The following is a 14,233-nucleotide window of genomic DNA, read 5'->3' as shown; positions in this document are numbered from 1 at the left end:
GTTTATGTCTCATTGAAACTGTGAGGCGCTGAGAGACAGGTTCCAAAATACAGTACCTGGAAGCATTGTGATCATTACCTTGTCACCTTCCACAATTCTTTCTGGATTTTTATAGTAATCAACTCATGCAAGCCATTTAAAATGGTTCACTAGTACCCCTTGATCAATTGCCTGCGTATAGAAATATATGGCGAGTACTGGTGATTGTAGATGTGCTTGCGCTGTGTACACAGTGTGACAATTTTGTGTGGGCGTTCGCTTACGACTGCTTGCGCAGGGTGAATTGTGCCCACTGAGAATGTAGGCAGTCCTAAATCATTGCTTCCCTAGGTTGTATGTATCCTCCTCTGGAAATGACATCATGCAGCAATTTTAAAATACATATAATAAAAAAAAGGTGGGGTGAACTGCTAAATGTAAGAATGCTCTATTCCAGCTTACCAAAACATTGAAGGTTGGTTATGGTGCTTCTGTTCGATCTAGGCTTCTGTGGATAGAATCCTTGAATAGTAAACTTCCAACTCTGTTCATTCTGAAATGTGATATTTTCTCCCTTCTTGTTACACAGCATCCGTACTTCAACAAACAGCCAGGTGAATAAACTGACCCTGACTAGTGATGAGGCTACATTAATAGAAGATGGTGTGAGTAGGAACGACGGTTCGGTGGATGATGGTGATGAGGGCCATCGTGCTGTGGATAATGAAAAGGATGGTGTGACTTACAGTTATTCCTTCTTTCACTTCATGCTGTTCTTGGCATCACTTTACATAATGATGACCCTCACCAACTGGTACAGGTATGTGTTTGATATGCCCATTTATCCTGTCAGCAAGTATAGTTGGGACAAGTGTACTGACAGAATGAGCTATGTTTATAAATGGTGCAGAGTGATGCATAAGTCTGCAAGTTTTATCACCTCTGCGCTGCCAGTAGTGTCCAAAGGTACTTTTTCCCTATTTTTATGGCAGTTGCATGTATGTTTGCAATCCCGTTTTTGGTTGCGAGGAACTAGTTCCCCATTTATTTGTGTTGTGTTTTGCACTTTTAAGTACTCAACAATGAAACATTATGATTGCATGTGTGAAATATATTTTTAAATACAGATGAGTTTGTTGTCTGCCTTTCATTAAACTTTCAGTTAGTTAACAGTGTACTAGAGCTGCCTGAACATTCAGGCTTGCATGGGTCTGGCTTTTCAACACATTATTCAAAATTGAAATATGTAGGGTTTGTCTCATCTTGCACCTTTTCAACAATATTCTTTTTGTGGCTAACAGAACTAAAATATGTTGGCTTTATCCTTCCATCAGTGTAGGCATTGTTGTGACTCCTTCCTTAGTCCACAATGCGCATGGACACAGACTTCACCTTTAGATTTTTTTTTCTTTCTGACATCGGGTTCTGATGTGTTTAGCTACGGCTCCGAGACCAACGCATTTGCTTGCAGTGACTTCGGGCCTTGCTTCTATGTGTTGGTTCCGATGAAATCGAAAACTTTTGCTGTCTGAAATTGGAACACAGACAAATGGTTCAATTAGTTACATGGTGGCTAGTGCTACCTCTTTTCATTTACTGAGGATAATGTCGAGAGATGGGAGTGTACTCCTTTCCGAGTGCATCCACATCGTAAGTATCTCTAGGCCAATCATCGTGAGGTCTGTAAACTCAGTCTTTCTCCTGAACACAAGGAGTCGAAGTGCAATATACGTCTCAGTTTCCTGTGCAAGAAGACCAGACACTCCAGACATTTTCCAAAACAGGACCTGCTCAACATTGAGGAAGAGAAGATGTGACCACCCAGCAGCTAAACACATGCGCAATCCTAGACAGTATCCAATGAAGTCTACACCGGCGGAAACATTGACAAAGAAACACCAACGTCTGTCAATACCACTCCCAGCGAAGCGGTAAGACCCATCCTCAAAAACAGCTTTCCACAGAAGGACAGCATTTCTCCAAGAGAGTCGGTCAGTCAGCCCAGAACCGTCTAGGAAAAAGGCCTCCGGTCCACCACTGCCCTACATCCCTGGTTGGCACGGACACAAAGCTGTAAGCTGAGTCACCATCTACTGAGGGGCTTGGAGACACGCTCCACCTTGATGCCCTCTCCGGCCAAAAGGCATTGAGGCTCTGACTCCCAGTCTGAAATCTGCGCATCCAAGGTCAGACTTTTAACCTAAAAAGTGGGGAGGGGGAAATAAATAGAACGTATGTAAGGAAATGGCTCCCTGTTGCAGTTACCCCCCGCTTTTTGCCTGATACTGATGCTGACTTGACTGAGAAGTGTGCTGGGACCCTGCTAACCAGGCCCCTAGCACCAGTGTTCTTTCACCTAAAATGTACCATTGTTTCCACAATTGGCACAACCCTGGCACCCAGGTAAGTCCCTTGTAACTGGTACCCCTGGTACCAAGGGCCCTGATGCCAGGAAAGGTCTCTAAGGGCTGCAGCATGTCTTATGCCACCCTAGGGACCCCTCACTCAGCACAGACACACTGCTTGCCAACTTGTGTGTGCTGGTGGGGAGAAAATGACTAAGTCGACATGGCACTCCCCTCAGGGTGCCATGCCAACCTCACACTGCCTGTGGCATAGGTAAGTCACCCCTCTAGCAGGCCTTACAGCCCTAAGGCAGGGTGCACTATACCACAGGTGAGGGCATAGGTGCATGAGCACTATGCCCCTACAGTGTCTAAGCAAAACCTTAGACATTGTAAGTGCAGGGTAGCCATAAGAATATATGGTCTGGGAGTCTGTCAAAAACGAACTCCACAGCTCCATAATGGCTACACTGAATACTGGGAAGTTTGGTATCAAACTTCTCAGAATAATAAACCCACACTGATGCCAGTGTTGGATTTATTCAAAAGTGCACACAGAGGGCATCTTAGAGATACCCCCTGTATTTTACCCAATTGTTCAGTGCAGGACTGACTGGTCTGTGCCAGCCTGCTGCTGAGAGACGAGTTTCTGACCCCATGCGGTGAGAGCCTTTGTGCTCTCTGAGGACAGAAACAAAGCCTGCTCTGGGTGGAGGTGCTTCCCACCTCCCCCCTACAGGAACTGTAACACCTAGCAGTGAGCTTCAAAGGCTCAAGCTTCGTGTTACAATGCCCCAGGGCACTCCAGCTAGTGGAGATGCCCGCCCCCTGGATCCAACCCCCACTTTTGGCAGCAAGTCCAGGAGAGATAATGAGAAAAACAAGGAGGAGTCACTGGCCAGTCAGGACAGCCCCTAAGGTGTCCTGAGCTGAGGTGACTGACTTTTAGAAATCCTCCATCTTGCAGATGGAGGATTCCCCAATAGGATTAGGGATGTGCCCCACTCCCCTCAGGGAGGAGGCACAAAGAGGGTGTAGCCACCCTCAAGGACAGTAGCCATTGGCTACTGCCCTCCCAGACCTAAACGCACCCCTTAATTCAGTATTTAGGGGCTCCCCAGAACCTAGGAACTCAGATTCCTGCAACTTAAGAAGAAGAGGACTGCTGAGCTGAAAAACCCTGCAGAGAAGACGGAGAAACCAACTGCTTTGGCCCCAGCCCTAACGGCCTGTCTTCCCCCCTTCGGAAGAAAACTGCTCCAGCGACGCTTTCCCCAGGGCCAGCGACCTCTGAATCCTCAGAGGACTGCCCTGCTCTAAAAAGACCAAGAAACTCCAGAGAACAGCGGCCCTGTTCAACAAAGACTGCAACTTTGTTTCCAGAGGAGCAGCTTTAAAGACCCCTGCAATCCCCGCCAGAAGCGTGAGAATTGCAACACTGCACCCGGCGACCCCGACTCGACTGGTGAAGAAATAACGCTACAGGGAGGACCCCCAGGCGACTCCAAGACTGTGAGTAACCCAAGTTGTCCCCCCTGAGCCCCCACAGCGACGCCTGCAGAGGGAATCCCGAGGCTCCCCCTGACCGCGACTGTCTGAATCCAAAATCCCGACGCCTGGAAAAGACCCTGCACCCGCAGCCCCCAGGACCTGAAGGATCGGAACTCCAGTGCAGGAGTGACCCCCAGGAGGCCCTCTCCCTTGCCCAGGTGGTGGCTACCCCGAAGAGCCCCCCCCCCCCCCCCTTGCCTGCCTGCATCGCTGAAGAGACCCCTTGGTCTCTCATTGAAACCTATTGAAAACCTGACGTGTGTTTGCACACTGCACCCGGCCACCCCCGTGCTGCTGAGGGTGTACTTTTTGTGCTGACTTGTCCCCCCCCCCCCCACCCCCCCCGGTGCCCTACAAAACCCCCCTGGTCTGCCCTCCGAAGACGCGGGTACTTACCTGCTGGCAGACTGGAACCGGGGCACCCCCTTCTCTATTGAAGCCTATGTGTTTTGGGCACCACTTTGAACTCTGCACCTGACCGGCCCTGAGCTGCTGGTGTGGTAACTTTGGGGTTGCTCTGAACCCCCAACGGTGGGCTACCTTGGACCCCAATTTGAACCCCGTAGGTGGTTTACTTACCTGCAAGAACTTACAATAGCCTACCTCCCCTAGGAACTGTGAAAATTGCACTGTGTCCACTTTTGAAATAGCTATATGTGTTTTATGTAAAAAGTATATATGCTATTGTGATTATTCAAAGTTCCTAAAGTACTTACCTGCAATACCTTCAAATGAGATATTACATGTAGAATTTGAACCTGTGGTTCTTAAAATAAACTAAGAAAATATATTTTTCTATACAAAAACCTATTGGCCTGGAATTGTCTCTGAGTGTGTGTTCCTCATTTATTGCCTGTGTGTATGTACAACAAATCCTTAACACTACTCCTTTGATAAGCCTACTGCTCGACCACACTACCACAAAATAGAGCATTAGTATTATCTCTTTTTCCCACTATCTTACCTCTAAGGGGAACCCTTGGACTCTGTGCATACTATTCCTTACTTTGAAATAGTGCATACAGAGCCAACTTCCTACAACGTACCTCAACTTTCTCAAAAATTAACATAAATATTAAGAAGGTGCCTTCTTCTGAAAACATTTACGCAACCTGTTCCCTATAAAATTGTCTTTGTTTTTCAAAAGGACTCTCACCCACACTGATGTGTGACATGCTTCTTTTAACCCGGTACATCTAATATTACCAGGCTGGCTCAATCCCACTTTTGCAGGTAGGTCTTTGATATTAATATCAAGGAGGGAACTGAAGTTTAAAGTGACCTACAGTTAACCAAATGTTTGACGACGACTTTGCAGACCTGCCAGGCAGTATGCAGTGACAAGCCCATGAGTGGAAACTCCATCCACATGCCCTCAAAGGTACTTTCACAGATGGATAATCCAAACTATCGACCTTTTCGCCACTCAAGAAAATGCAAAATGCCCGAACCACCTCCCTGTACCCATGTAATCCATGTGCACTTTACTATGGAAAAAGTGGTCTATGCTTTTCCACCTCTCCCACTCAACATAGTGACCAAATTATAACAGGTCTTTGTGACCTTCATTCTAGCGGCACCAAAATGGGCCAGGCACCTTGTGACTATATGCTGCTAGTCACTTTACCGCAAAGGATAATCAGGCACTCAAACCCTAAACAGCTGAATATAGCGATCTGGCACCTGACTTATAGTTTGGATACCTTCACCACCCAGAGGAGTTATGGCTATCTTGAGAGAGGACTGTAGACCTACCACATGTACCTGATAATCAGCAAAATGGAAATTGTAAATGTTTTGTCCGCTACTGCATCTGTAAGGAACTAGGCCCCTTCAGAGTTTAGGGTATAGGACATAGTTTTCTACCTTTTACATCTTCAAGAGGCACCTCTAGCACACACTTTGAGGACTTGATAGAGCAACTGTAGCTTCATACATGCAGAACAGGGAACGCTCATCCCTTTTTAGGTTTCTTGTAATAAAGGCATTCATGAGGGGTTGTAAAAGGTTGATATCCCCAAGAACAACTCCAGCACCCATCTAGAAACTTACTGTAGTTCTTACCAGGTTAATGGGACGACCCTTTAAACCTCACCAGTCATGCCATTGACAGTTCCTTTCAAGGAAGTTAGCTGTTCTTGTACCTCTCTTCGCTTAGGTGCATTAGCGAGTTACCAGCACTGACTATTCAGGAACCATTCACTCAGGTACACAAGGACAGAGTAGTCCTTTGGACTAATCTCAAATTCTTACCTAAATGAGTCCCTTCATTCCATCTTAATCAGACTATTGAGCTGCCTACCCATTTCTTCCTGTTAATACATGCTAGTGGTTACACAGGTACTCATAAAATATTAAGAAAGCTATGCATGTCCATAAGGCAAACCAATTTTTTGTTGTGTGTGCTAAACTATGCAAGTCAGCCATCTTCCAAAGCAGGCACGGCAGGGTGGATTGTGATGTGTATTCAGCTACATGCTACGAATGGAAAATGTTACTTACCCTGAATGCATCTGTTCGTAGCATGTAGTGCTGTAGATTTACATGCACCCTCCCTCCTCACCAAAAGCTGGTCGTGACGTAAACATTTTTTTAATTAGAGATACAAAGTCCCATTGTATCCCACCATGGTACAAGTTAACTTGCGCCAGAGAGCACCTGTGGTCACAGGTCATTGCAACACAGAAACAAGTGGGGCTCCACCACTATGCGTCTGTCGCTTTTTGCTGTCGCACCAAAGGTTTATATCACGATCTTCAACTTAGTGAGATGTTGCTAGTATCTTCTATCCAGAGACAGAGCCTTCCTCCTTCCTTGGGCACAGGTCAAGTGAATAAGTTGCAGTCCTCTCCTTTTACTCTGGAGCCTTTTAAATCCAGTGATATCTATCACTAACTCAGTTTGATCTAGTAAGCCCATCTCTAGAATCCTCTTCTGTGCCTGCAGTTGAATCTAGCTTATATACTGGGCATGTAGAAGTTGGAATGGAAGGCAACATAAATTCAGTGAGCAGAAAGCCTCAATGGAAAAAAAACAAATGTACGACCCAGCACAGTAGTGTCTTTGGACCACTAACCTCTTTAGAGATGTGCACCTGCCACCTTCTCTTTCTGCCTACAACCTGGTAGTATTCTTGGCATAGCCACAAGGGCTCTCAGTAGTATTTCTCAAGGGTGCTCCTCCCTTTGGCGTTGCGTACAGCCTGGTGGACAAATCAAATTAATTGACTTGTAGGACAAGGTTTTGGAAACCTGAATGCAGGTTTTGCCATGTAATTCTAATAGAATCTTCCGATTCTTCCTTGAGATGACAGTAAAGACTGGTAACTCCATTGCTGCTTCCTGTTTTCTAACATCAATATTGTAGGTACCACTGGCTACAGTATTTCATCCCAGGACACCAGTCCTGCTGGATTCAGCTGCTACACTGGTCTTGCACAGTCTGCTATTGTAACGATAATGAAAGAGGCTTCTAGACTGTTATCCTTAGAAGGCGGTTTATCTGGGAGATCTGGCCACTTGTCAGGTAGGGAAAACCACAAGGACCTGCAACCAAATAGGCACTGCATGCCATCACAGCCAAGGCTATGCAAACACTGTTCACTGAGACATCAACACCCAGCAGGAATCATTCTGTCGAAAGGTACTTTCTGAGCCAAAGATCAACATGCCTTACCTGCAACTCATTTGGAGAGAAATTGGCGACAGCTGTGTGATGACCATTCAAAGTTTATCCCAGACAGTCCATCCTTGGAATGTTAGCCTCTTGGTTCTAACCTCTTGACGACATGCTTCATCCTGCTGCAGCTTGCACTTACCACCCACTATTCAGAGTCCAAGTGGAGAGCACCTTGTGAGCTCCATCAGTGTTTTGTGGGACAAATCTGATACATGCTTTCATATAAATATGTTGGAGCTCAGGGAACTTTCCTTACTACTGAAATGCTTCAGTGGTTCGAATCAGAGTGCTAGTCGCCACACAGGCATCACCACAGCCCTCTTGTATGTCAAGGAAAAGGAGGCACCCATTCCCCCGCTTCTCTGCTGGCTGGTATTGACTGTGGTAATGTGACATTGCATCAGGGCTTGCTCCTGCTGGTGTCTCATACTGTGACTAGCAACTACCCCAAAACAGTCCTCCTGATGCAGGCATGTCTCATCCTCACATGAGTAGAGAATACTCCAGGAACGCTTCTGTCCATCTGCAAGTCTAATTGCTATCCACCTAGAAATTATTTCACAACTTATTGAACACCAAGCTCTCTTTGTATTTTAACTAGGGGGCAGATTCCTTAGGGGATATTCTGATGCAGGTTTGGTTGTGTGTCTTTCTATACACATAGGCCCTGTAAGGAAATGCCTCCTTGGCATGGCTACCCCCTGACTTTTTGCCTTTGCTGATGCTATGTTTTGACTTGAAAGTGTGCTGAGGCCTACTAACCAGGCCCCAGCAGCAGTGTTCTTTCCCTAACCTGTACTTTTGTTTTCACAATTGGCACACCCTGGCATCCAGGTAAGTCCCTTGTAACTGGTACCCCTGGTACCAAGGGCCCTGATGCCAGGGAAGGTCTGTAAGGGCTGCAGCATATCTTATGCCACCCTGGGGACCCCGCACCCAGCACAGACACACTGCTTGCCAGCTTGTGTGTGCTGGTGAGGACAAAACGAGTAAGTCGACATGGCACTCCCCTCAGGGTGCCATGGCAACCTCACACTGCCTATGCAGTATAGATAAGTCACCCCTCTAGCAGGCCTTACAGCCCTAAGGCAGGGTGCACTATACCATAGGTGAGGGCACCAGTGCATGAGCACTGTGCCCCTACAGTGTCTAAGCCAAACCTTAGACATTGTAAGTGCAGGGTAGCCATAAGAGTATATGGTCTGGGAGTCTGTCAAACACGAACTCCACAGCACCATAATGGCTACACTGAAAACTGGGAAGTTTGGTATCAAACTTCTCAGCACAATAAAAGCACACTGATGCCAGTGTACATTTTATTGTAAAATACACCCCAGAGGGCACCTTAGAGGTCCCCCCTGAAACCTTAACCAACTACCTGTGTAGGCTGACTGGTTCTAGCAGCCTGCCACACTCGAGACATGTTGCTGGCCACATGAGGAGAGTGCCTTTTTCACTCTGTGGCTAGTAACAAAGCCTGCACTGGGTGGAGATGCTATCACCTCCCCCTTGCAGGAGCTGTAACACCTGGCGTTGAGCCTCAAAGGCTCACCCCCTTTGTTCCAGTGCCACAGGGCATTCCAGCTAGTGGAGTTGCCCGCCCCCTCCGGCCACGGCCCCACTTTTGGCGGCAAGGCCGGAGGAGATAATGAGAAAAACAAGGAGGAGTCACTGACCAGTCAGGACAGCCCCTAAGGCAACCTGAGCTGAAGTGACTCTGACTTTTAGGAATCCTCCATCTTGCAGATGGAGGATCCCCCCAATAGGGATAGGAATGTGACCCCCTCCCCTTGGGAGGAGGCACAAAGAGGGTGTAGCCACCCTCAGGGCTAGTAGCCATTGGCTACTGCCCTCCCTGACCTAAACACATCCCTAAATTCTGTATTTAGGGGCTCCCCTGAACCTAGGAAAGCGGATTCCTGCAACCTAAGAAGAAGAGGACTGCTGAGCTGAAAAACCCTGCAGAGAAGACTGAGATACCAACTGCCTTGGCCCCAGCTCTACCGGCCCGTCTCCCCCCTTCGGAAGAAAATTGCTCCAGCGATGCTTTCCCCAGGACCAGCGACCTCTGAATCCTCAGGGGACTGCCCTGCTCTAAAAGGACCAAAAAACTCCCGAGAACAGCGGCCCTGTTCACCCAAGACTGCAACTTTGTTTCCAAAGAAGCAACTTAAAGACAACAGCATTTCCTGCCAGAAGCGTGAGACTTGCAACACTGCACCCGGCGAACCCGACTCGACTGGTGGAGAAACAACGCTACAGGGAGGACTCCCCGGCGACTCCGAGACTGTGAGTAACCAAAGTTGTCCGCCCTGAGCCCCCACAGCGACGCCTGCAGAGGGAATCCCGAGGCTCCCCCTGACCCCGACTGTCTGACTCTCTGATCCCGACGCCTGGAAAAGACTCTGCACCCGCAGCCCCCAGGACCTGAAGGATCGGAACTCCAGTGCAGGAGTGACCCCCAGGAGGCCCTCTCCCTTGCCCAGGTGGTGGCTACCCCGAGGAGCCCCCCCCTTGCCTGCCTGCATCGCTGAAGAGACCCCTTGGTCTCCCATTGAATCCAATAGAAAACCCGACTCTTGTTTGCACACTGCACCCGGCCGCCCCGTGCTGCTGAGGGTGTACTTTTTATGCTGACTTGTGTCCCCCCCGGTGCCCTACAAAACCCCCCTGGTCTGCCCTCCGAAGACGCGGGTACTTACCTGCTGGCAGACTGGAACCGGGGCACCCCCTTCTCCATTGAAGCCTATGTGTTTTGGGCACCACTTTGAACTCTGCACCTGACCGGCCCTGAGCTGCTGGTGTGGTAACTTTGGGGTTGCTCTGAACCCCCAACGGTGGGCTACCTTGGACCCCAATTTGAACCCCGTAGGTGGTTTACTTACCTGCAAGAACTAACAATTACTTACCTCCCCTAGGAACTGTGAAAATTGCACTGTCTAGTTTTAAAATAGCTATATGTGTTTTACTTGAAAAGTATATATGCTATTGTGATTATTCAAAGTTCCTAAAGTACTTACCTGCAATACCTTTCATGCAAAGTATTACATGTAAAATTTGAACCCGTGGTTCTTAAAATAAACTAAGAAAATATATTTTTCTATACAAAAACCTATTGGCCTGGAATTGTCTCTGAGTGTGTGTTCCTCATTTATTGCCTGTGTGTATGTACAACAAATGCTTAACACTACTCCTTTGATAAGCCTACTGCTCGACCACACTACCACAAAATAGAGCATTGGTATTATCTCTTTTTGCCACTATCTTACCTCTAAGGGGAACCCTTGGACTCTGTGCATACTATTCCTTACTTTGAAATAGTGCATACAGAGCCAACTTCCTACAGGCCCTCATTACAGGTTAGGTGGAATAGGTGAGGTGCTTACCACATACGGTAAATGCCATTACCCTGGAGCAAGGTATTCACCACATGTAGTATAAATCTCATATTCCACCTTTTTAACTAGCAAATGAGGCATAACTTGCAGAATCGGTATTTAACACTCCGAATTCCGCATGTTTTGCCTTATTTTGCAAGCCTCTTCCTTGATACAGTTCAGCAGGTTAGAAATGCCAGAAAGGTATCGGGGGAGGGGCGGGGGACTGCGAAGGTGTGATTATTACCACACTACTTGTAATTCCGGTTTCTATGCATACACGTTTGCACAGGTATCAGAACGTAGCTACCCACTTGTAAACATGACCCAAGATTCGTCAAAAAAACATATAGGCCTCAGGGTGCTTAGTCATCCTGGTGGCCCCATCTTGACTGAGTCTAGTCCACTGGTTTGATCCTTCTTCAGTGGTGTGACCACCCATGCAGGGATGTTAGGTTGCTTCGTATGAAACAAGTATGTGTGTGAAGTGCCAGTGGGCAAAACTCTTATCAGCAAACTTACAAGAAATTTCTAGTGCCATTTACTTGTTCACAGGGACACCCACCAACTGAAAATGAGAATGAACCTATTAAGAGTAACAGAATAACTATAAAGGCAGTTTGCTCCTCTTACAGCAAAAATACGGATTCTGAATGAGATGGAAGGTTGTGAAAAATTCCAGAGTCCAGGGCGAGGTGCCTAAAGGAGCAAGGCTTAGGAACTGCAAACACAGTATAGACAAACCGGAATATATTTGCGGAGTGTAGGAAACAGTTCTTGTTCTTTTGCAAGGTAGGTTAATGCAAACATGCAAAGGAGAACGTTTTCTTTCTCACTGTGACATCCAGTCTAGATTAGAACACTCAGTTAGGCTATATTTCCTCCTTAGTTGTCCTCTCACTATTTTGTGCCCACATTTCTTCAAACTTGTGGAATGACTAGTCATCTGTTAAAGGATGAGGAAGGTTCCATATGAGCCACTGTAAACTGTTAAACCAGAAGTCTTCTTTCGTTTAACTGCTACGTATTCCTTTTGTTGCCCAAACTAATTGTGGACATAGACCGCTTGCAGCCTTTTTACCATTAATTTGTTCGAAGATAGTCAGCGCTTCAAAACATATTGTGTATGTTGCAGAATCAAGAAGTTAGTAGTTTCAAGGTCACAGTCCCCCTTTGGTGAAAACACTTGTTTGATGGCATGTGTGGCTGTAAATACACTTGTTTTGCATACTCCTGCCATCTAATGTTGGGTCTGGAGTAGTGTAGGTTGTATTTCTTTGAAGAAGTGTTGCAAGTTACGAGATCTAGTGACTCCTCCTCTCTGTGATATTGCGCATGGGCATCAACTCCTTTATTAGATTGTTTTCACTCTGCCATCGGGTTCGAATGTGTGTGCCTCTACTCCATCTATCGACTCTTTGGTTCAGAACTTCCAATCTTTTTCTTACCTTTATCGACTGTATTGTATTGTTTGTGCTTCTTCCATCTTAGTGCTCTTGTTGGTTTGGACTCCATCTGATCACCTTTCGGGGTGCCAGCGCCCACTCAAGCCTACCTTCCACATGGCTCTGGCACAGAGAGAAACGTTTCCCTGATGGAACGAACTCAATTCCGTTTCTGTCACTCCAAGTTCCCGTACACTGTGCAACACCTCGTGTGCAACCTGTGCCTTTCACTGGACCATTACAAGGCCAACTGCGACGCTTGCACGTCGTTCCGTTTGAAAAAGACACTTTGGGACTGACATGCTTATGAGCTGGAAATGGCCCAGCATACGCTGGACGTCATCCCGGACTTCTTCGGCGAGGAGCATACTCAGAACCGGAGCAGGAGGAGGCGGTCCTTTCTATCCAGTACAGTTCTGAGTCTGTTGTCAAATTCAACATTGAAAGCCACAAGGTGACCTCCACTCAGCGTGTACTATGGCCCCTCCTGTCCCACATAAGGTCTCCAGAAACACTTTCCAGCCTGTCTTTGAGGTCACCGGTCCGCCACTGCCATCCAGCCTTCGTCGGCACTGTAAATCTACTTTGGCGCCCCGCCTACGAACTCAGTGCAGAAAGGGGCCCCGAAGGCCAAAGACGCCACATAGGCGTCGACCTCTACAGTGTTGCACATAGGGATCGTGTCCATATTGATCCAGACCTCAGGACTGATCCGACAGCCGCAATCCCCTTCTTCATTGCCGACCAATCCCAAACCCTTAAAGACCTTCACACCAAAAGACTCTGAGCTGAAACCATCGGAAACCAGAGACTCTGGCCAGTCTTCCACCAGCCCATCTCCAATCGAGCCCATACTGGAGAAAATGTGGTCAACGTAGGCTCCGGAGGCAGGAGGGCACAGGTCGGATTATTGCCATTCCTTCCTCCCTAAACTAAAACGTTTGTTTCAAGAGGCTCTGGACATTCCTGTACATTTCAAAAAATGAACAGAGGACAAGGCTACTAGCCCTCCTTCTCCCACACCTCATCTTCCTCCACCACCTCCTCGTCCACAATGCCACCACCCTTCCCCTCCAGCTTTCCCTACCTCACCCATACAGGGGGGATTACACTCCACAGGGTTCCCCTGCCCCCCCGCCCCCCTCCCCACTCTTACACTGGTGGTTTAGAAACCCCTCCAGATGACACTGACCCTTGGGATACATATTAACCTGATCCCATTCCGTCCAATAATCCTGACCTCTACCCCGCAGGCCCCGCACCACCAGGGGACGCTACTTCCTGCCAGCAAGTAGTCACCAAGGCAGCCGCTTTTCATAATTTAGAGCTGCATAAGGATCCTATGAACAGGATTTCCAATTTGGCACACTAGTGACCACCCAGAGAGATACTTAGTACCTCCACATGCTCCCTGGCATGCTTCGCCCTGCTGACAATATCTTCAAAGAGCCTGTCCGTTCACGCATCATTACATCACAATGGACAAAAAATACAAAGCGGCCCCTTCTGACCTGGTGTTCGTCAGGCCACAGGTACCATCCGATTCTATTGTGGTAGTGACACCCTGTAAATGGACTAATAGTCAAGCCACTGTGGACTCTCCTCCCCCTGAGAAAGAGAGTAAATGCATTGATGCAGCTGGTAAAAGTGTAGCGACACAGGGCACAAACCATTGGTGGATAGCCAATTCCCAAGACTTTGTCCTGGGATGAAATGGAGGAGCTCTTGCAGTTTCTTTCAGAGGAACAATCGGAAAATTAGTCAGCAAATTGTCTCTGAGTGCCAGACCATCTCTAATAATTCTATTAGGTGCGCCCTTTCAAACTTGAAGTCCAGCAGGCAGAACCCAATATACCCT

The 14,233-nt window shown here is 47.5% G+C and overlaps 1 protein-coding gene across 1 annotated transcript in view; it reads left to right on the top strand.

Annotated features, from left to right (window-relative positions):
* The window catches only part of SERINC1 (serine incorporator 1), a 136,269-nt gene that overhangs the window by 116,036 nt on the left and 6,000 nt on the right, over positions 1-14,233 (top strand). The window contains exon 9 of the mRNA XM_069235404.1: positions 569-799. Coding sequence (XP_069091505.1) covers positions 569-799 — 231 coding nt within the window. The remainder of the gene's footprint in view (positions 1-568; positions 800-14,233) is intronic.

Source organism: Pleurodeles waltl, chromosome 5, assembly GCF_031143425.1.
Source record: "Pleurodeles waltl isolate 20211129_DDA chromosome 5, aPleWal1.hap1.20221129, whole genome shotgun sequence".
NCBI classification, from domain to species: domain Eukaryota; kingdom Metazoa; phylum Chordata; class Amphibia; order Caudata; family Salamandridae; genus Pleurodeles; species Pleurodeles waltl.
The sequence above is the reverse complement of the archived record's forward strand: the minus strand, read 5'-3'. Positions and strand labels throughout refer to the sequence as shown.